Source organism: Elaeis guineensis, chromosome 13 (genome assembly GCF_000442705.2).
Source record: "Elaeis guineensis isolate ETL-2024a chromosome 13, EG11, whole genome shotgun sequence".
Taxonomy (NCBI): domain Eukaryota; kingdom Viridiplantae; phylum Streptophyta; class Magnoliopsida; order Arecales; family Arecaceae; genus Elaeis; species Elaeis guineensis.
The window spans coordinates 16,643,433-16,667,311 of NC_026005.2; the positions used below are offsets into that span (position 1 = coordinate 16,643,433).

The 23,879-nt window shown below is 36.6% G+C and overlaps 1 protein-coding gene across 2 annotated transcripts in view; it reads right to left on the reverse strand.

Annotated features, from left to right (window-relative positions):
• Positions 1 to 23,879, reverse strand: part of LOC105056402 (THO complex subunit 2) — a 41,972-nt gene that overhangs the window by 2,934 nt on the left and 15,159 nt on the right. For both annotated transcript variants that reach the window (XM_010938593.4, XM_073247303.1), the window contains 20 exons: positions 20,446 to 20,521; positions 19,953 to 20,143; positions 16,837 to 16,917; positions 16,111 to 16,315; positions 15,624 to 15,809; positions 15,451 to 15,531; positions 15,256 to 15,375; positions 15,096 to 15,155; positions 12,307 to 12,434; positions 11,839 to 11,935; positions 11,616 to 11,744; positions 10,672 to 10,775; positions 10,246 to 10,426; positions 9,792 to 9,973; positions 8,936 to 9,542; positions 8,696 to 8,800; positions 7,389 to 7,544; positions 7,221 to 7,301; positions 6,650 to 7,099; positions 2,306 to 3,415 (listed from right to left, as the gene is read on the reverse strand). In XM_010938593.4, coding sequence (XP_010936895.1) covers positions 2,306 to 3,415; positions 6,650 to 7,099; positions 7,221 to 7,301; positions 7,389 to 7,544; positions 8,696 to 8,800; positions 8,936 to 9,542; positions 9,792 to 9,973; positions 10,246 to 10,426; positions 10,672 to 10,775; positions 11,616 to 11,744; positions 11,839 to 11,935; positions 12,307 to 12,434; positions 15,096 to 15,155; positions 15,256 to 15,375; positions 15,451 to 15,531; positions 15,624 to 15,809; positions 16,111 to 16,315; positions 16,837 to 16,917; positions 19,953 to 20,143; positions 20,446 to 20,521 — 4,330 coding nt within the window. The remainder of the gene's footprint in view (positions 1 to 2,305; positions 3,416 to 6,649; positions 7,100 to 7,220; positions 7,302 to 7,388; positions 7,545 to 8,695; positions 8,801 to 8,935; positions 9,543 to 9,791; positions 9,974 to 10,245; positions 10,427 to 10,671; positions 10,776 to 11,615; positions 11,745 to 11,838; positions 11,936 to 12,306; positions 12,435 to 15,095; positions 15,156 to 15,255; positions 15,376 to 15,450; positions 15,532 to 15,623; positions 15,810 to 16,110; positions 16,316 to 16,836; positions 16,918 to 19,952; positions 20,144 to 20,445; positions 20,522 to 23,879) is intronic.

Consider the following 23,879-nt stretch of genomic DNA (forward strand, 5'->3'; position numbering starts at 1 on the left):
TTCATAAAAACACAAGAGTGGCTTTGGAGTGGGCTGGCCCAAATCCCATCAGGAGAAAAAAAAAAAGACGTGCTCATCTCCGACACAAATTGATCAATCTAATCCTCTTATAGCTTGTAAAACAACTAGAGTTTTTAAAGCATTTACCTCCATGCTAAAAGTTTCGGGACTATTTGGCATCATTTCTGGTTTTGTGTTTTGTTTCTCTATAAATTAGTGTAATCCCATGTGAGATTGACATGGGAGAGTGCACTCGCCCCGAACTAACACTATTCCTTCCATCTATTCTTGCTTGTTTTGAAGCATTTTAGCTTCCAAAGTCCCCGAGCATTTCCACTTAAACAATCTGAAAAAAGAAACAGCCATACAAGTTGCCCAATCTAAGTACATTTTTCTTCTTGGGTTCCTGGAAACAAAAATAGAAAACAAGAGCACTGCCAAAAAGGCCCTAAGCATATAATAGCTGGAATCTTTTTACCAATATGCCACACTCACTTTGGAATATCTCCAAAATCATTCCACCCCCACAGCCACTTTTTAGACAGTTACTAGATTTAAAAATTATTTGAAGGCGCCACTTCCCCACACTGCATCTGCATCTACTTCTGCATCCCCTCCTGATTTAACCAACACAAGTTAGGATCTACTCCCAAAAATTATCAAATCCTTCAAAAAACCAAATTTTCAAAATCTTAAGAGAGAAAACCAGAATATAAATTTAAATTGCAAAAATAACCTTGTTACCACGACAATTCACCATTGTCCTTATCTGCTTATTTGTTTTAAGAATATTTACATAATCATCCATTTTTGAGCTAACATGATCTTCCTTTGACTCTAAATCTGTCATACATAAAAGGAAAATGCTCATTTCTACCTCACTCTTAAATAACACATATCAAGCCTCCATTTCCATTCTCCAACACCACAAATACCTCATATCCTCATTGAAGATCCCAAAAAGCTAGCGATAAGCATCCACCTAAGACTCTAAATCTTACTCTTACAAGAAATTCATAAAAGTATAAGCATATCAAGTCACTGTTCAATGACTAAAGAAAGCATGCTGCAGCCTAAGGCCAAAGATGAACCGCATGTATCACACAAACTTGTAATATTAGAATGCAAGAAAACATTTATGTAATCATTGTCTAAAGAATAATTATATTTAAAATTAGTTAACCAACCACCTTTCTTCAACTTCAGTTTTCTTCATCAGATATCTAGTTAGTGAATTCACATTACAGTGTATATTACTTACTGGCAATGATATGTAACATGTACCTTTACTAGCCAAATCCATGATGGTGAGTCCAGTCTATGTCGTCCAGAAAGAAATAAATCAACGAAAGAACAAGCATCTGACCATATATATTAGTTTTTGAATGACCACAGGATGCTGTATTGAAAAGTAAAGAAAAGTTTTCAAGGTGTCAAAAATTTCCACAACTCTTACGGGCATAAATTTACAGTATCAGGAGCTTGACAAAATGATTAGAAAATATTTTTACGTGTTTAAAATCCTAGATATGGAAGGAGACGATTGGAAAAATATCTCAATATAAATGTAATGACTCAGGTGACAAATGATACCAAGAATAATTTCTAGAAACGAGCCACATGTGGCCAAAAATATTGGATAAGACATGTTGGTCACTAACATCCATATTCCTATGTTGGCAGTACCTGCCTTGATTGGTGTTGTGTGGACAGTAACCTGCACTTAAAATTTCTCTTAACTTTCTGATACCTTTCTGATCATGTGGTTGTTCTCTGTTTGTTTCTCTCAAATGGAAAGTTTGGTTGGCATATCCTAATACAACCATTTCATAAAAGTCAGTAGGAAATGTAAACATATGTAACTAATCTAAGGCCAATAAGAGGTTCCCATCATGCTATTTTATTCTTTCTGACTTGTACTTTGTAGAGAATTGTTTCAGAGAAATCTTTGATCATGTATAAAATATTAGTTGCAGGGGTCGACCGGTACAGGAGGATTGACTACCAAAATAAATCACAAACCAAGTAGGATCAACACTAAATTACATTAGGACCAAGTGCAATTGTCACTGGTTGCATGTTCATGTTCACAGTAAAAACTCAAATTGAAGTCAAATACATAATATCATGTCAAGTTTGCATATCATGTCAAGAGACGAAACATCATATCAAAGATATTCTGATCACATGAATCCAGATAATCAAATACAATGACTGCTATACAAGCAATTGTTCAGGTACAATGGACAATAAAGAAGAACAATGACACAAAAATAACTTTGAGTGGATGGAGTTATTAATGTACCTTATTTGACACAACATCTCGTTCCTCCCGCTTTCTTTCTCGGAAATCATCATCTCTTCTACGTTTTGCATCATCCTGTGACGCTAAAACATTCTCCTCCGAGCGCCTCCGCTCTTTTTCATCATGCCTAGGAGACAGCCTCTGTACGTGCCTAGCATTATTGACCCTTCTATCAGGCTCTTCATCTCTTCGGCTACCACCAACAGACTGGGGAACAAAACTTGGAGGCAGTGGAGGTGGTGGTGGCAAACCTTGCCCATGAAAACGCTCATCAGGATGCACCTTATCTACAGCAACTTCATTGTGTCGTGGTTTATTCCTGTCATCTTTGCTTCTGTCATCTCTAGATTTATCAACTGACCTATCTATGGTCCTATCTGCTACTCTCTCCTGCACTCTTTCAACAGAATGTTCTCTTCCGTGTCTTTCAATCGATCTATCTCTTGATTTCTCAAGAATGTCCTCACCACGGCTCTTTTCAGGCCGATCCAATTTTTCCCTGTGGTCCTTGTCATATCTTTCAATAGTTTTTTCTTTGGATTTATCAGAAAGCTTATCCATAGGCCTGCTCAGATTTTGTTCGTCGATTGTAGGCCTGTCATGATCTGAAAAGTAAGATTTATCCACTGATCTGGGGTCAAAAGTTCTCTCTTTATCAGACATCCGAACTTCCATAGCCTCACCGTCCTTTCCTTCAGTCTCTCCTCTCCTACGTTTATTCAATCTATCTTGTTCTTCTGTTGGAACAGTTCTCTTTTGCTGCTTAGGGAAAGCATCAGAAACTTCTGTATTGTCATCCAAGGATTTGATACTTCCACTGTCCATCTTTGATAAACTAGCATGCACATCATTCATTTTTGAGGAGGAAATTGCTACTTTTCCTGAGGCTGAAATTAAGTTACCATTGGAGGTGGAGGAAGAATTAATAGCACTACCAAGCTGCCTACTCTCTGATTGATGAGCTGAAAGATCCTTGTCAGCAGTGGCAGAAGATTGTTGATTGGCTGCTCTGCTGATTGATTTTCCAGATTTAGCATCTTCTTTGACCGCCTCCTGTCTTGGTAGCCTACCAAGAGAATTCTGCGCTGCACGTTTTTGCTGGGGTCTTGTCTGTCAAGAGCAAAACCATGGTGAAGTGACACTAGATCCTGATGTTATGCATGTACAACAAACAATATAGCAATGCTCTAAAAGCATAAGGGTAGATGATCACATTTCAGTCACCTCACACATTCTGCAAATTATCTCAGCAAAATACATTTTTTCTTCAATTGTCGTTTAATTAATATCTAGAAGTTCAAGCAATATATATAATTAACCAACAGTACATACATAAATCAGAAAAAGTTTAAAAAACAAATATTTAGACTTGTCAAGCTCATTTTAGCCGCTTTGGTGATGGTCAACCACCTGGGCACCCGGGCAATAGATGGACCTCACAAGGCCTAGCCAATCTCTATAGCCCTCAATAATGTCACTAATTATTTAAACTTCTGGGTTGCCTGTGCAGTCAGGAGATGCCTCAATTACATTTACCAACAAGCTGAACCAGTTATTTGTATAATCCAGATGCATATAGATGTATCCACACAGACATGCATGCTTACACACAAAGTCATACATGCATGAAATGGGATGTGGTTTCTTCAGGGTTTAAGCAAGGAGAAAAGACTTGCATATCAAGGACAGAATGATGCTAAAGTGAAGTGAGATATATTAGATTCAACCCCCAAATGAAATGGAAGTTATAAGGAAAAAGGCACTATTTTCACTTTTGCATAACCAGGTCACCTATACTTTCTGCAGAAACATATCATTTTAGCCTTCACAGGACCCAGTATACCCCACCCTTGATGACTGCTATAAGTATTTCTACATATGCATCAACAAGTATTTTGCATTTGTTCACCACCAATATTGTAGACACTTAATTAGCTAAATGCCTGCATTCATTTGAGGGCAGGAATGGTCCAGTAATGTTCAAACTCCAACTGGAAAAGTGAACCTATTAAAGAAATCAAGCAACCCTAGAATATCTTTCACTAGATGTCCTTCTCCAGGTTGTAGTGAGTTAAATGACCAAGGAAGCAATCAACCCTTGAAAGTCTTTCACTTGACACCCTGCTCTAGGCTCTAGTAAGTTAAATGGCCAAGGAAGCAAATGAAAATAAAATAGTTTTTTTTTTTTTTCTGTAGATCCCCCATAATATTAAAGAAAAATAAATAAATAAATAACAAGTGATTGTAGAACGTCTTCCACTCGAACCCTTAAAGCCATGCTCCATGCTCTAGTTGGTTAAATGACCAAGCTCAGCAATCTCTGCATTCCAGCTAAAACAACTATGTATTTTATTAGCTCTATTATGTTTCAAGCTAGTATAAATTCCACAAACTAGAAAATACCAAGTTGAAAGTGCATTTAACTGTTAGGAAGTATCTATACACTTGCTATCACTTGACATTGATGCAAGTTCAAATGCCAGTACTCAGAATAATTATAGAATGAGAAAGGGATGATTGTATTCTATGTCAACTGCCAGACCAATTGCCTGGCTGCATAGGGAGTAGCATATGCTCTAAGCTAGCCCTTAGGTTGCCTGTGCTGTATAACGGAAAAGATGAAACAACATCCAGGAAACCTCCCGGGGAAAGGGACTATTGGTCAACAAATGGTCGATGATCTCAATGCTTAAAGGATTAAGGAACCATAAACAAAGGAATATATCTTGTCAATGATGAACTATCAAAGCAAATAAAAGAACATTGCTTACATGTTGAAAATAAACCCAGTCTCCTACAAGTACACGACCATCTAAAAGATGAAGAAAATATTATTAATAGGCAGAATAAGAAAGCTGATCAAGTACATGCCAGGAAATATGAAACCAATGATTTAAATCCCGTGGGACGGGACTGTCCCGGGTTTCTCGTGGAACGGGATGCGTTGCCGTCCCACCCCGTCCCGACATTTGGGACAAAGGATGTCCCAAGGCATCCCGATCGGGATGCTGGGATGCTAACGGGACAGCCTATCCCAACACATGGGATGGTACCCGTCCCGGTGTCCCACGGGACACCCCGGAACGTCCTGCTGGAACCTGAATCCCTATACCAAACCTATACCTTCTTATCGTCCATATAGAAAGCAGGGGAGCGAACTTTGACTCGTGTGAAGGGCGCTAAAACATTGGGCACAGTGTAACATGGAACCCTGACCATGTTGACAGATTGGAAAAAATGTTCGAAATAACATGGGGCAAAAAATGAGTACAATGTGCCACTTCCTCATCCAACATGCCACTAACAAAGCTAGGGGCAAAATAGGAAATTTAACATGGGAAAACCACCAACTCAAAGCATTGCACAAACCCCATGTTAATCACGCTAATCCCTCCTACTATATTCTATGGAAACAAAGTAGGGAAATGAGTGGAGTACCCAAGCATATTCAAACACTAGCAAGCACCTCCCTAGTCCCCACATCATGTTTCCCCAAACTTCACTTTAGAACCACCTCTAATAGAATAGAGGGCATCATTAGAAAAATAGAGTACTTCATGCATCTTACCAACACCTTGATCCTAGTAACATAATAAGACATTCAGATCCCTGTTCCTACGTCACCCTGTTTAAATTATGCCATACTAATTATCGCCTCCAGCCATGGATAATTTTGTTCCCTCGTTTTCTAATGATCATCACAATACCCAAACAAGACCTTGTTAAAATGTAATATTCTTACATCCAAAAACATGGGCTACACTTGAGGCAGAAGTGCAAATAAAGCATCTAATACCCTTTTCCAAAATCATCTACTCATGGTTAATCATACATAATCCCTTGAATTTTTCCGTGACCCAAAGTTGTGTTTTGCTACTTCATATTTGCCCACCAAGCACCACCAAACAGTCTTGATGCAGGATAAGCATTAAGAACCCCGAAACCATGGCAAAAACATAGAACAAATCCACCCAAAAACCACACACTGAGTCAACAAATCCTAACCAGAGAGGAAAGAAAAAAAGAGTATAAGTTAAAAATCTTTCCATATAATTAAAATGAAGCTACCCAGCTCGGTTCTTTCTAATTCAAGCTTATGAAAAATGTAACTTCAGAAAATCTCTAAAATTATATTAAAAACAACAGGTTAAATTTTTTAGTTACAACCAGTGATCACAGCATAAAGTTTCCACCTTCAGAAGACACTACTAGAAACAGATTCATGTACAGCCATCTAAAGAACAGCAACTACACAATTCTTTAGTTCACAAGGTGGCTATGTAGTCAGAAAAAAGTACTATATAATAAATTTTTATCCTCAGATCGAACATAGTAATTAGATACCTCAGATTCCACAGCACCCTTTGAAGTAACTTTTGCAGCCGTTTCCTCTGGTGAAACTTTTGCAAGTTCATCTGGATTTTTCACAATTGCAGAAGGCTTAGGCGGCAAAGAAGAAGAGAGTGTTTGACTATCAGGCCCATTTGTGGAAGAGCCACTCCTTGGTTTCTGTTGTGCTGAATCAGATTTCAAAAGCATGCCACTTTCCGATCGATCTAACCTGCCATCTGTAGATTTTGCACGTGCCACCTGGTCTTTAGCTGTATTCAAAGGATCTGCTAGCTGATTCCCTGTAGTGGCATTCCTCATCCCAGTCATCTCATTATGAGAAATACTAAGAGCAGAACCATTTGATGCATTGCCCTGGTTACCAGCAAGTGATTTTGCTGGTGATGCTGCAGGCTTTAGATCAATATGACCCATACCAAACTCTTCTTCAGAAACCCATGAGCTCTGCAGGTATTAGGTAGAGAACATTGTGAGATTAAAAAGTGTTAAAACCTTGCAGCGATCTGCAATAAAATATTATACATGTCATGACATGGTAAATTGATTTCTTCAGCTCCAAACTAACCTTGCGAGCAGCCAAAGCGGCAGCTACACCAGTAGCCAAGACTTTCAAATCTTCCCTCTCATCCCCTTTAATTTTAGCTACCTGCAAAAAGATAAAGAAAACAACATAATACAACCTACAAAAGCTTACAGCATGAACTCGTTACAAAGAAAGAATATTTCATTTTACCCGCTTTTCAAGATTAATTCCACTCTTTCGAGTAACAGGGAAAACACTAGATATTTTTGTCAACACAATCAGAGCATTTCGTATTTCCATGTATTCAGTAGATTCCAAGCACTGTACAAGCAATCTGGTTATTCTTCCACTCCATTTCCAGTGTACCTAGAGAAAACATATGAAGGTCAATGAAAATTTAAAAATGTCAAAACCGAAGTTCAGTTGATAAGCTATTTATGATAACAGGCATTCTAAGACCAGATTTCAGATTTTTGATAAGTTTAGGCTGAATACAACTATCATTTTCAAAATAAACAAAAGACCATATTGCCTTTTGTGCAAGAAAAACAGCATGATTCATATTCATTACAGCTACATATGTTTATGTTCATCTTGTGACATGGTACGTACCATCCCATGTCTCAACTTGTTTCATGTCATGAACTTTTGTTCAGTTACGCTCCATTTAATTTACTTAGGCTCCATACACAATGTATAATTCCAAGTCCATTTATGAAGTTCTTTTACAGGTCAGTGGGCAGAGTCCTCCATCACAATAACACAGGGGAGTAAAAAATCTTCAATGCATGGGAAGCAAGTGTTGAGTTCAAGATGATATATACACCCAAGGATCAATTAGATGGATCTATGTATAGGTTAAACACAAAAGTAAAGGCTAGAAGTCAGGCACAAGCTTACAAGGTGGACATTTACCATCATCACAAATATTGCTAACACAAACTGGCTGCTTTGTCAATTAGATCTAAAGATGCTTTCCTAGTGGACATTATATACAAGAAGCCTCTCAAGCAGTCACTAGGATTTTCTGTTCAGCGGGAGAAGGAAAGGGCAATCTATTTAAATATGATAAGTTGCTAACTAATGTTTCAAAGAAATCATGCAGCTATTTTCCAAACATAATGAAACATATAGAAAAGCTGTAAATTTTACACCTGCATATCTTCTTCATAGATAATATCTACTGTGTTGACAAGCAAACTATGAAAAATATGTCTTCGCAGTATTGTTACACTTGGTTAAAATAGGGCATTGCTTTTTATTCAAACTTTGCATCTGGATAAGTGGATTATTGAACATCATCCCACACATATTTCCAACTTAAATCAGAATATATCAAACACTAGACCCTAGAAGAAGAATTCTTTAATCAAAAATCTATAAGAAGTAGTGATTCTAGCCACCAAACAGTGAATAATATCAGTTGAAATTGCCAGTGCAGATATTCTAACAGAAACTAGATAAGCAGTCTTCCTGAAAGTAATTGTATAACAGTCATCATGGCAAGAAGGGCATACTCTAATAAATTGGCTATAAGTTACTCGCTGACTGTTCGGATATCTGTAATAAACAGCAAACCCTGGCATGTTTCCACATTCACGTTCATATATGGTCTCATCACTCTGTAAACGGAAACAAAAACCTCAGAACCTCTAAAACAAATGACTGCTCAAGTGATATCTGCTCAAGTATATTTCTAACATTATCTCCAAGCAAACAGCAGATAACTGTAGCACAATCAATATCTCTAATAATACCTTCCAATGGTAAGCCATCTTTAGTGTCTCATATAAAAACCTTCCAAGTCTGCCGGCTTCAAATTCGGTGCAGCAACAAATCATCGGCTGTAGGGTTTTACAGATAAGAACATCGATATGGTTGACCGTGTTAAAAAATGGTGTGCCAAGCGAATGTAGTGTATGCACAAACATAGCGCAATACACAGCATCCTGCATGCTGAAGATGCAGCGTGGGAAGATACACCGTTGAAGAAACTCCATGTTTATTTTTAGAGTGTCTGGGCAGGAACTCAGCCACTTATCCTTCTCATGACTGAGCCTTTGATGCACAGATGCAACATGCTGTTCATGCTCCTGAAATTCACTAATCAATCTATCAAGTAACTCTTGGATCCTTTCCTTGTCTTTTTTGCGCTTTGTGATAGCTATACTGGAGTTGTCAGAAAGTTCTTCTAAGCCTTTAATAGCAGCATGCTGCTTGGCAATCTCTGATTCATAACGGTGTCTAGGAACATAAAGATCGTAGAGTGTAAGCCCCCAAAATGTAGCATACAGATCAGGAGAGAGGCTATTCCAAGCTTTCGGAGGCAGCATTGACCAGACTGTGTCAAGAAGGTCTGACCACCTGTATAATAAGAAAATAAAGATGAAAAGATGGCAATCTGATTACCACACACAATAGGAGCAAACATCAAGCAGACTATAACCAGTCAGTCAGCAAAAGAAATGAAGGAGAAAAACCACGAAGACAAGAAATTGACATTCATGTGGCTAACTTCTTTAACAGGAAAAGATGCAATATATATGGTAGGCCATTTGATGGAAACAAAGTAAGAAAATAAAGACATTAAATTTAAAGCACACTAAAGCTTACTTGACAGGCTTCCATGGTGAACCAAGATCCAGAACAACATCACTAGATAAAGTTGTGGGTTCTGCTTCATTATTTGCACTTTGAATATTTGAATCTTCAGTTATATCAAGAGGCCAGCATATTTCAGCTCCACTTACGCCTTTGAAGAGCCTCATCACAGGGCGATATACCAGAAATGCCACCTGCATTACAGTTAGACCTAATTAAAACATAGGTGCAAAAAGCAGATTCATGTATCATGAACAAGATGAAATTATCCTATCTCTGACATGCAACTGTCTGCTTCACAAATTCAATAGCACACGCCAGCCATATAAAAAGGCTACGTTAGTCAAACTTGCTTATAAAAATAGTTCTTACAAACCATTAGCGATTTAATGCACTTAGTTAGAAATCAAATTGCTAAAAATGAAGCAAACTAGTGAAAGCAGACTTGATTTACTTAACGTATTACCTCTGGATCAAGATGGTACTTGTGAACAAGATCATCTAGAGAAGGAATCAGCTGAGCATAAGTTGTAGACGGAGCTACAGCACTCAAGAGAAACTCAACATATTGAAGAAGCGTGCCATGGCACCTGTCAAACTGCTCGCTAACCATTTTGATGTGTGGTGCTTCGGCATTTATGATGACCCTGGCAGCATTATATAATTGAATTGTAACTGAATCAACTAATATGTGCCACAGAAGAATCTCTTATGCATTAGCAGTGACAACCTCCCTCCCCCACCCCCCCGAGAAAAAGAAAATAAAACACAAAACACATGAAGACAGAAAGAGTGGAGGGGAGGGGGGTGGGAGATTGCTATGCCCTATCTGTAAGGAAAACACCAATTATATCTGAAATTTGATTAAAAGCAGAGCAACATGACATCTTACATGGAGCGATGTTGAGCTATAAGTAATAAAAGAGGAATAGCAAGCTTAGGCTCTTCCTTTGGAAGTAAAGAGTCCCTGAGTCTGTTGGTAGACTTGCTCAATGCCTGCAAAAGCAAACCAATAAGTCATTCTTATAAGATCTATTTTGTGCAAATAAGCAGCATGATGGCTTACTCCATCCATCACTACGTAACTTCAAAAGGAAATAATATGTCTGCATCAATGCCATCACTGTTCAGTGATTAAAAAGTACAATAGCAATTCACCATTTCCTTTGATATTAAAACATAGAAAATGATTCATGGAACTAAAGCAGCATGAATAATTTAAAATCAAGGTTCCAAATGTCAAAATCACTGCAATTCAATCCCTAAACATGATTGTGCACCATTTCTGACTTTCCTGATACAAATTTGATCAGCTGAAAGAAATTAATACTAGCTAACCAGTCATGCTACCAATATCACCAGCATTCCATCAAATTTCAACAAGGGCAAAGAGGTCAACCCACAGGACAACTTAAGTTCACGCCATGGACATAACATTGTGATAAATCATCCTTATTTGATACAATTAACAATGGTAATCACAACATATATTCAGTTCCTGTTGAAACTCTGTGCATGCGACATTCATAACTAAACAAATTCTAACTCATCATTTAAAGAAACAATCACTTCAAACTCAGCGTAGGCTAAATAAGTGAAGTGCAGATTGAGCATATCAACAAATATACAAAAACATGGACTGCATTGTCAGGTTCACATGCTCTTATGAAAGATAATGCACGCCAGATCACAGATACTACAGTCCAGATACTACAATTAAGACAGAAGAGAACAAGTGCTTAAAAAGTTAACAAAAAAAACTTATGTTCCATTCACATTGTGATTTTGGATCTTAAAGGTCATAGAACAATCAAAGAAAAGTTTCCTTGTTTGCACCTTATTGTTCCTAGTCATTCCAAAGAGAGTAGCTTGGTATCTCAATGTTTCACTTCCTGCCGTAGCATCAAGTTGTTCCTCAGTCATGTTCTCAGTGTACTGAACATTTGCCATTTGTTGAATAAGCTCCTGTATCACTTGACAACTTAGACTTCATAATGTTCAATATACAATTTGGGAAATAGACGGAAATACCGAAAAACCTTGATAACATACAATATACCTGCAAAAGAACAAGCTCAATGCCTGAGCCCTTCTTCAATTGATTAACAAGATACTGAAAAAGGCCCCTCAGCTCCATCGATGGGTATTTCTTGCAACTTCAAAAATGACAGCAATCAAATGCAATTGCAAAGGTAAATAAATTTTCATTCACAAAAATCAACCAATAATCAGAATCACAAAATTGCCAATAATTAATAGAAAAAACTGTTGGATTAATCTGCAATTCTGAATATACTAACGACAGCCTGAAAATAATCTGACCATATGATAATCACAAATAGTTCATAGAAGCACTGCTTATATTTTTCACTTAGTTATTAATAGAAGCATCTCATTTAACTATTTAAATCAAAATGTCTCATGGTTTGAGCAAATAAGACATCATTCAAAGAAGAATTATCGAATAAAACATACAAACATGGTTAGGAATCAGCAAAACAAACTTCAAAGTTGCAAAAATACATACAGATGGCCCCAAAAGGATGCAAGAGACTGAAGCCAATCTGATAAATTCAGGCCATCATCTTTGAGCTTCTCACGTCCTCCTTGTGCTAGACGTTCGATTACAACATATTCTAACACATCATACTCCAGCTACAAACAATAATTTTAGAAGTGTTATGGACAAGAAACTATATGTGTAAAATCAAGAGAAAGAAAACGGTAACAATAAAAAAAGAACAGCAAAATCATACCATGACTGAACTACTATCCAACAAAAATATTACCAAAACAACTTGTGGATGCAAGGAAAACAAACACTAATAAATCTCCGCACCAAAAGGAAAATCAAAACATCATAGTATAATTAAAGCACTAGAACATATAATTAATCCATTCAGTTCAAGTGCCAGTAGATGGTATATTTTATCATAGCAAACTTGCTAAGTTTCTGCCTTAACAGAACAAAATAAATCCTTGTACTTTACAAACTTAGCCATGCAAAAATTGGGCAAGGGAATGAGATCCAATGGGGGAATTGACAGATTGCATATCAGGAGCAGTAGGCAGAGCAAGAACACATGCAGAGGAAAACTGATAAAAGTTAACTAAATTAGCCTTCAAAAATCTGAAAACGAAAAAAAATAGAACAACTTAATCATCCACAAGTAATCTCTTACTTGGCGTGTAAGACTCCTGTAAGTCAAAAAAATTGAAAGCAAACAACAAAAAAGGGATCACTTCTTTCACAGTTAGAAAGTTTACATTTAGACTTTCACCTACTACTTTACAGTCATCTTGTTCCAAGATCTTGATGTTCATCATATAACAATCTTACATCTAGAACTCTAGAATCTGATCATGAGACCAACATCAGCATTTCTTGTATCCAACCTTAAGATCATTGCATCAAGCCATCAACAGCTCATGGACTTTATACGTAATACTCAACCATTGGTTAGGCTAAGTACAGCATCTATGCGTTCGATAAAAGACAAATGTATTGTTCTACAACACCAGATCATGAATGGTCATCACATATCTTCTTTTAAGGCCTATTCAATGGAAAATGACCTTGAACATCCCTGTCATCCTTTGTCATAGGATGCAATGACAAGCTAGGCAAACTCTTTAACTTGTTTAGGTTAAAAAGAGAGAGGTAGTAAAAGCAAAATAGGGATTGAGGATGATGATTTGGTAAAACACTGATGAACATTTAGTCAGGTCATGAGAGACCAGCTCGAAAATGGATATGATGGAGACCCTAATATGAATCAAGGACACGGAGACTGTTCTATTTGTATTGTCAGCTGACTCTATTTCTTCAGTCTTGCTTATTCTTTCCACCCTTTCCTCGCCAACCCCTTAATTCCTTTTATCTTCTTGTTCTCTTATTTATAACTTTTCTTCATCAAACATCCCCTTCTAAAAGATATGGACAAGCATGAAATAACATCAAACATGATCCTACATAGAAATGCTCAGAAAATAAGGGTTCACAAAAAGTGAAAAAGAAAAAGAAACCCAACCCCAATAACTCCACCTCAAACATCAAATTCCCCAAAACATCCCACAAGTTCATCCAGATCTTGCACCTTCAAGAAAGAAAGCAACAACTGAACTGAGCAAGCATTAAATTTGTGCTTGTATCTATCAACCAAACAAACGCCGATAAAAAAAATAATAATAAAAATAAAAACAAAAAAGCAAAAAAAAACAAACAAACAAACGAGTAAACAGAATCTCAACCTAGAATGCCAGGCAAGGCTATTCTTGATAAATGCTAAGTTAGCAAAGGATGCTGCAAATCCAACCATGATGCCATGTGACCACTGACCATTTATCCAACAACCATTACCATAGCATCTATAAGAAAATTGCCTCCAACTAATCACCCTAAAGATATACCCATAACAATAACAATCCAACCATGGTCATATGTTACTGTACCAAACTGCCCGGTCCATTGCCATAGCATATTAACCATTAGCATGAATTACGGCTAACCTAAAAACCCTTTCCTTAATTTCATTTTGTCAATATAGATCACTCTAGGAGATCTTATCAATCAATGCACAGAGGCCCTTGTCCTATTTAAGGAGTACAACAAAATATACATTAGCACTGATGAATGCAAAGGCCAAGCTCGACAAATGTATAGCATTGAGAGTCGTCAACTTGATTCTAACTACTATAGGAATCATTTTCATTGCAATTAAAAAATCTCAGGAATTTGAATCTTCAACAAGTTTCATCCATCATGACAGGCATATGAAAGGTTTTAAACTAGCTCCTTCTACAAGGGTACATTTCCCCATAGCCTAGCATCATCATGGTTCTTGTTGCACATTATTTTTGAAATGATATTCCTAATAACAATTAAATTGCATATATTCTTTTTTGGAAAATAATCCTCAACAATACATGACAATGAGTGCATAGAGATATAAGGCAAAAACAGGGTATCACTAAAATGTTGCTCCCAGAGAATCTCAGATAATTGGCAACCTGGCATAACTAAATTGCTTATAATTGTAATCTATTTATCTTACGAGATAAGTCAGTAAAGAAAAAAGCTTCAGGGGGAAAAAATGTGAACCAAAATAGATCAACAAACTCATAAATGATGGATTACCCCCCAAAACAAAAAACAAACAAATTAATTACAAACAGTCTCTTATTTCTCTAAGCTAACATGCCCATCCACAACAGGGTTGAGCTTAGCTCTCCCGAAGAGAACTTGCATGAGGTAGCATTAAGTACTTAGAAACCAACATTAACAAAATATTATAATCAGTATGGAAGGGGAAGAACCTGTCTCAAGTACTTGAAAGCATCTACAACTGGTATTATCATATCCCTGTATGCCTCAATCTGCAAATCAAAGGTGGGCATCAAATTTATTTAGGTCCCTCAAATAATAGTAACAAAAACCAATCTTACGAATATAATTATCCTTTGGAAACCATAAAACCTGGTGAACAATCGTGCGAAGTACAGTCATAGGATTAGCATGAGCAAGTTTGGCAACCATGCGACCCAGCTGCTTCAAATTTTCCTTCGCAAGCCTTTTTAATATTCTTCTAGTGTCCAACTGAATATAAGCATACAGGTGTGTAAGCAGAAATGTATGATATACATAAAATTACACAAGGAATTATAAAGGAACCTTTGCAATCTGCCTTGCAGCCACAACCATGGGGATTCTTTCATCATCCTTTTCCCACTCACCATACAGGCGGTATCGGTCCTACATGAGATTATCCCATAGCTTGAATGCCATATTAAATGAACCACAAGCAGTCAAGCACAAAGAAGAAAGAGCACCGATGCAGTACGAACCTCATAGGGGAGCAGAGAAAGGACATCCCATACCACCTGCCCAACTGCAGGATTTGCAGGAATTAATTGCAATGATGGAAGCACACATTTTCCAAGTGCTTCTTCAACCCTAAGCTTAGCTTCTTTAGCTCGAGGGCCAGCTAACTCTTGGGCGGACAGGTAGTATGCTCTCAACACTCTGCATACCTGCATATTTAAATATCAGTTAGAGAAGTGATGGCAGCAAAACCACACCAATCAAATGTTTAATGAAGAACAATGACAAGCATCAGGATAAACACATATGTTACTGGTTAGAAACTTCGACTTGCACAAACAAGGTGCATTCTATGGACATGGCTAGTGCAGATAGTGGCTTATCAATATCTTCCAAGAATGCAGGGAAGATTTTACAGGATAGATGAGGCAAGTAAATTGCGTTGCAGACTTGCAGAACTATTCACAGTGTACAGAAGACTACTGATTAGTTGAAAAGAACTTATGATACCTTTTGAAGCAGTATGGTATCACGATGAAGATATGGTCCAGCAGCAGAAAGCATCTGAAAAAATTCTCGAGGGAGATCGATAGAAGAATTCTGGATGGAAGATCCAGCTGTTGATTCCATGACATCAGGACCAGCAGTACCAATGATTTCAAGATGTTTTTGATAAACAACAGCATAGGCCTCAGACATTGTCTGCTCGATGACCCTATGAACAAAGAAAGAGGTACAATTTAACATACCACTTCTTCCAATACCAATGTATAATAATTAACACAACCAATCTGACAAACTGATGTCCCTTTACATCACTCATAAGATCGGAACATGTGAATATAGTTAGCACAAGTCAACATGGGCTTCCTAAATTCATGACCAATTATAGTTCTCAAATCTACGTCTGATATAACAAAGTTTCTAAATTTCTGTCTGGAGCATCAACGAAATCCAAGTCTTCTAGCATATGGACCAACTTGCATGAATCAACAAAGAAACAAGGTTTCTAATTAATGCATCAATAAAAATTAACAGTCATATTCATTGAATATGCACATACACTCAACTATTATAGAAGTGAAATCTTATTTTTAGCATTGGAAGCGCATAATGCTCAAACCAACAGACAGATAATGATAATTGTACAATTTCAGAACTCAGGACAATGCAATTAAACAAGAACACAGTTTAAACATCTAGTCAAAGAATTGAAAATAAGAAAATTAGACCAACCTAAATAGGCCGTTGCAAATTCGAGTATGCTCCACAGGGTTTAGATGGGACAAACGATCAAAGAGTACCTGGGCATGGTACCTGGAAATCATAGTATATTTTTATGTTCAGCCACTGAGGAAATTGTAAGTTTCAACATACTTATTAAATGAGAAAAACATGAAGCTTGTGCCAACAAAGACCGCTGTCGTAATAATAAAAATAAGCCAGAAGCGACAAACAGAAAATATAAGAAATTAAAGCATACAGGAACTTATCTAATACAATTTATTCTTCAGTGTCATATACACAAGTTATTGCAGAAGCATTAGAAAAGATATAGGAAAAGCAATATGAGATTCAATTACTTTCAAGTTACCAAAGTGAATCATTATTGTAGGAGCCAAGCAACATAAAGTTATTTGATTTAGGAGGAAAAAGATAATCGCACTTTCTACTGATGATTCTTCACTTACATAATAAAGTAACTAAAACTTCACTAAAAATAACAAGCATCAAAGAAAATCATGTCCATATTAAGTAAGAGAAAGCAACATACCTTATTTCTTAACCATATCTACATATGCTCTATAGACCAGTAGAACATAAATTGGAAATTTCTGTTAATGCTAGACTAAATACATTACATGGAAAGCGAGTAAAGGGGCTGGTGTTATCAAAACAAATCCACTAAAATGCAGAGAATTAACACATTTACTTTGTTTTTTTTTTTTTTGAATTTACAGATAAACATAAAAAATTAGCAATAAATTGCTATGCATCTCTGATTCCATGATTTGAGGATTTAGAGATGAAAGTTCTTTCAGGACACCAAGTCAAACTCAACCGATATGATAATTTGCCAAGTTTTTCTTCATGGAAACCAAAAGAATTGATGCCGTCACAAAGGAAGCAATAAACAAAATTTCCTACAGATAAAATTACCAAGCATAAAAGTGTACCATAATTTAACCAGATTATTGGGTACACAGAAAAATGAAAATCCAAAAAAGATAATCATGAGCAGATTGGCACAAACACCCTCAGAGTCATACTCCTGTATGAATTGATACAGAGAAGTTTCTCTGAAAACTGAATTTTGATAAAACAAATATCACCCAGCCTTCTGTATAATCTTCTGTTGCTCTGTGCATACTGATCTGGTGAAATTACTGCAGATTTGGGAGCAAGCTTAAGTGCATTGAAATTTCTTTCTGAGCATCCAGATGGGATACTTACTACTAAAAAAAGGCTAAAGATGAAGAAAAACTTTTCTGAAGGATCTGCCAGCTTAAAGTTTCCAAGATGATGGAAGACCTTGGATTGAGGATCTTTTTTAACCCAGACAGCAATAAGATATTTTACAATGCGTAATTTAGTTGAAATCGAATAATCAATAAAACCAATACATCAAAACTCAACACCTGCAAAGAAAAGAGTGAATAACATAATGTATAGACCAGGATACCACACCTGAACACCCCTCACATGCTCACAACCCATTCCCAGCTCTAGAAATACTAACAAAAGAGAGAAGGAAATAGTAGAAGAAGAACAAAATCAATACCATCAATGCAAGCTCTAGGAAGGGAGGGGAGATTGGGAAGGGGCACAGAATTCCAGCCTATGAATGGCATGTGACAATATGAATTGCCTATCCTAGATTTCATATTAAGCACAAGAAGAGTTATAAATGGAGGTTGTGAGCAAGGATTTTAAAATTTAGTAGTAACAAAAAAAATTAATTCCAGCTTATGAATGGCATGTGACAATATGAATTGCCTATCCAAGATTTCATATTAAGCAAATGAAGAGTCATAAATGAAGGTTGTGAGAAAGGATCCTAAAATTTAGTAGTAACCAAAAAAAATTAATTTGTTCAGTTGCCAACAAAAGAATAGTCATAATTATGTTCACTGTGATGCAGTCAAGCCTGATTATAGTTATTTTAGATCTCCAGACCAAATAATCTTAAACTACTTTCTCCTAGTTGCCTTTACTTGTTAATTCATATCAACACCACCTCCCCAGAAAATCGCATTGCAACATATATTCACATATATGTGTAGATTGTAAACTAATAATTCTCCCATCGGAGCAACTTCACAAGTTGCTCCTCCTAGCAAATGACAAATTTACCGAGCATTGCCCTAGATAGACTTACATGTGTAGGGCTACTTTCATCATTTGGCCCATCCCATCGCATCTTTTTCATGCAATCGTTGCTGCAATGATTACTTCACCTTTCAGTTCATTGATTGCATCGACCAAATAACAAAAATACCCCCATGCATGTAAAGGTAAGCTATCTAAAGCAACACATGGAGGGTAAATATGTCATTTGCTAGCAGGTGCAACTTCTAAAGTTCCAGTGGACACTTTGTTACTCTACCACAAACAATTTGGTATGGTGAGGCTAGAATGCACTCAAGTGCATTTGGACCCAAATGCCTCCAATGAAAATCAATGATGGACTTCTCAAATGAAAATGCACTCCACTGATTATGATTTGCAACTTCTAGTTGGTAAGAAACAAGATCACACATTTTTTGGGGTCATCCATGCATCAAATTGATGAAAATGGACAATCTTAACAATATGATATTATGCTTTGGGTTGATCTCTAGTCTGGATGTATCCAAATCAGTTGAAATTTAATATGTATAAATTAAAAAAAAAAAAAAAGATCAAAATCAATAGTTAGGAGTTAGGACCCACAAGTTATGTGGTCTATGATATACTTTTGTTCCTTGCTGCATCACTACAGTTCATTTTATGCTTGCTTGATGAATAGACAAGAGATGTCCAAATCATTCAAATGATTTTTCTCTAGAAATTTTATACACCATATAAATCATGATCAATGGGGAGACTTTTACTTTGCAAGGTATAACATTGATTTTCATCAGGAAGCATTTAGGGTTAAATGCACCTGAGTGCATTCTAGCTTGACTCTCTCTCTCTCTCTCTCTGTTGCTTACGCCAGAAGGCATACATGTAACAAGAAATAGATTGTCTAGAACTCTTGTAACCGTATGTAATACTCATACATGCAACAGAATAGAATTAGAAGTCATAATGAACATACACTTTAGCATAGCCAAACATCATATGTTGTGCTGTAGTACCCAACTTACCAGTCATCAACAGAAAGGAACCCAATAAGCAAACCAAGTTTCTGATTATTTTCAACCTCAGGCGCTCGTTCTGTAACTGCATCACTATCCATGTCCAAAGCAGTAAACAGATCAATAGTCACATCTTGCTTCTCATCATCCATAAGGTCTTTTCCTGTAGCAGCAAGATTTATTTTGCCAATTTTGTTGACCTAGTATCAAGAACAGCTTTCAGGATCACAACAAATTATATTTCAAAAATACCAGTTGGACAATTAATGATAACCTTTGGCACTATATTGATGTTAAAAACAGCATGCTGAACATCAAAAGGAAAGAACTTATGAATTTAACACAACACCTTTTGTTTACTCTAGAAATTAACATAAAGAAAATGTGTACAGGAAAAAAAAAAAAAAAAGGAGAAAAAAAACCTACATCTCTCATGAAAAGTGCTTTTATATTATATCAACTAAGCAAAGAGCCTAGAATATATATTGGCATAGAATCAGACCTCATCAAACCGTTTTGAAATAAATGCATCATAGTGCTCAAATGCCTCATCATCCTTTGGAAGTAAGTGTGCATATCTGTAAATAAATCCACATTAAAAGTCAAATAAAAAAAGAAGCTATGGCAGAATGCAAATTGAAAAAATTTTGGAAAAAACCAGGAACACCTCGAAAATAATAGAAAAAACAGAAAATGAAAATGCAAATTAACAGAACTGCAGCTACTATAACAACTAAAATAACAAAACCAACATATGAAATCAGAGTTGGCACTTTGACCCTGAACCCATCAAACTGATTCAACCCAATGAAGCCATCAGGTTTGGTCCATGGGCTGGGTTCAAGTCCCATTAACCTTTGGTTGAGGCTCAAGCAGGTTAGGATGGCTTTGAGTTGTAGTTATGACTGAACAAAACCTTGTAACTTAATATGATAAAATGTTGAATATATACATAATAAAATATATATTATCTCTAGTATTAAATTCAAACTTTGAGACAGCTAAAAGTTGTATGCTTATCCAATCTTGAAAAGTGAAATAACAGGATCATGGCCATCCATTGTGTGCACCCTTTTTTAAACCAAATCACATGCATCAAACGTGCCAAAGAGTGGTTAAAGCTAATACAAACGATAAATCTTCCCCTAGCCTAAATCGACACCTCCCAAACACCTAAGGGGGCGTTTGGTGACCCAACTTAGATCACCACGATGAACTAAGATCACTGGTGATCTAAATCTTGAAGTGGTCTAATCTATAGTGATCTAAGATCACCATGTTTGATTTGCCATAGTGCAGTGATTAAAGATATCCGGATATGTACAAACTACTTGTTTGGTATAGTACAGGAATTTAACATCACGGACCATATAATACCAAAAATACCCCTGACAACTTGGTTGGGAGTTGGGATTGAGAATTGGGATAGAGAAAATTTTAGAACAAAACCAAATAAATTTTTCCTTTTTCTCATCAGCATGATGAGAGAAGGAAGGATTTTGCGTTCATTTTTTTTTGTCGAGAAGAAGCCTCAACTACCCACCCCATGCACGTGGAAAAAATATCGCAGCAAAAAAAAAAAGCTTCTCTCTTTCTAAAAATCTCAATCATGATGGTATTTTGGTTGACATATTTTAATATAAGATCACCGTAATGGAATGATGTTGGATATCCGTCCTCAAGAGCGGATTTCCTATCACCACGTTGGGCGATGATTTGAGAAGTAGAGATAATTTGAAATCACCGCCACATAGGATCACCATGGTGCAACCAAACACGATGATCTCATCACCTCCACCCATATCATCCTTGATCCTGGGTCGATCACCCCATACCAAACATCCCCTAAAGAAATAGCCATCCTCCTCTCCCTCTCCTCCCTCCCCACTCCTTTCCCCTCCCCTATTCACAAACCCCGCCCCACAATAAAAAAAAAACACAAATCCTCTCCTCTCCCTCATTCATCCTACCCTTCTCTATTCCACCCCTGCCATGTGAGGGACTTCAAACAACAAATCAACCACCAATCATTCAAGGGCCACCTCAACCTCCACTCTCATAATATTCCACCCTGATCTTTGACTTGACTCGATCTCCATTCTTGATTCATGTCTCTAGCTAGTCACCCAGGCTTGATCCCGACTCTGACCTAATCTTTGACATTGATTTTGTCATCCCTAACCAACCCTAGCACAAACTCTACCTCCAACTCAATCATCTCCATCCACCCGAACATCATTCTCACTAGCTTGACCTATATCTATAACACAATGATCCCACCTCGAGCCCACCTATCTCCATATACAAACACCTTGGTCCACCACCATAGCAGTCCCACCGCTATTCGACAATGCTTCATCCTTAACAATCCCAAATCTTAAATTATCCCTTCTTTATTCATTTTTTTCCCTAAGCTTCAATTATCATCCAAGTTAGGTCCAAGTCATCTGGTTAAATGGATCGACTTGGTTTCAACTTTAAAAATATACATAATATCGCTACTCAGTAGTTCTGGAGCCAAGTTTAACTTGCTTTTCACATGTCCAAGCCATTTTAGGCAAATCCTCACTCCATTTATCCTCTATTAGGGAATTCAACTTTTAACACAATTCATTTGTTGCAATTTTACTATATAAATCACAACATCTCCATCTTTACAAGGTTTATTTTCCTGCACACAGGCTGTTTTCACTGTCCAACATTATATTAATGTGTGTCATTGAAATCACTCAGCAATCACATCATGAATTAGTTTCAAATGCAATATTATTTCAGTATCATGGTTAAGGTTATTCAACAGCAGAGATTTGCTTCACTGGGCAATAAAGAACATCTTTCAACTTCAACTTGGAACCTCCTAGAGTCATGTCATTTAATAGCCGCACAACAATTATAAACAAGAAAATCACCTCAATTATTTTATAGCAAGCAAACATTTCACTTAGCCTACTATGTTATAAAACTTCTACATAAATACCTACTATAGGACAAAAATGTGAAATATCCAATTTACAGTGGCCAAAACAGCCATCTATGTTCTGGCATGGACTAGGGGATATGTTCTGATGCTTACAGATCTAATAACTGACTGTACCATAATATATATGAGCTGCCCCCACCAAGGCACCCCAAGATGTGCTGTGGTACATATCATGCCATAGCACCATATCAAGTTTCAACAAACTAAGTCAATAACAGGGCATCTTGTGGGATGCACCATCTAATGCATGACCGTACTGCCCCACATCATGGCACTTCAAACTCTGTTGAGTCCATGAAGCAAGAATCAACAATCAGGATTTCTATCTAGTCTTCATGGAAAATGCTTTACACATAAACATGCAGCTAAATTAAAATCATAAGAATTAAAAGATAACATGATAAATCAATTCTATCAACATGTATCTTTGCCAACCTCATATTTTAATTTGTCAACAATCATATCATTAGGAAATTTGCAAAGCTTGGACCTAATCCACCAGGTTTATAAAATGTCAAAATAAGCTCTTATTTTGACTTCAAACCATTAGGAAAAGTAGATTCTCTTATAGCTGGATGATCAGATCAACTTGTAAAACTAGAACACGATTGTTATACGTAAATAAATCTCTCCAAAAAATATTGTAATTTAAGATTCACACAGCATTTTTTTATTCTATGTGAATGGATCGATATTTCATAACATGAAAATCTTGAGTCAACAGGCAAAAAGAAGTAGAAATTACAAGCCTCAGACAACTCTGATTGCCTTCACCTGGTTGTTCTCATAAAAATAACGTTGATCAATTTGAAATACACTTAAACTTCTTTACATATTTAAAAAATATTTTAACTTGAACCATTTATATCAAATGAAAATTGAAGTTGCTTATGTTTAAAATCAAATTTTCAATCAGAATGTAATTCTTATGAGCTCCACTCCATTTTAGCTATTAC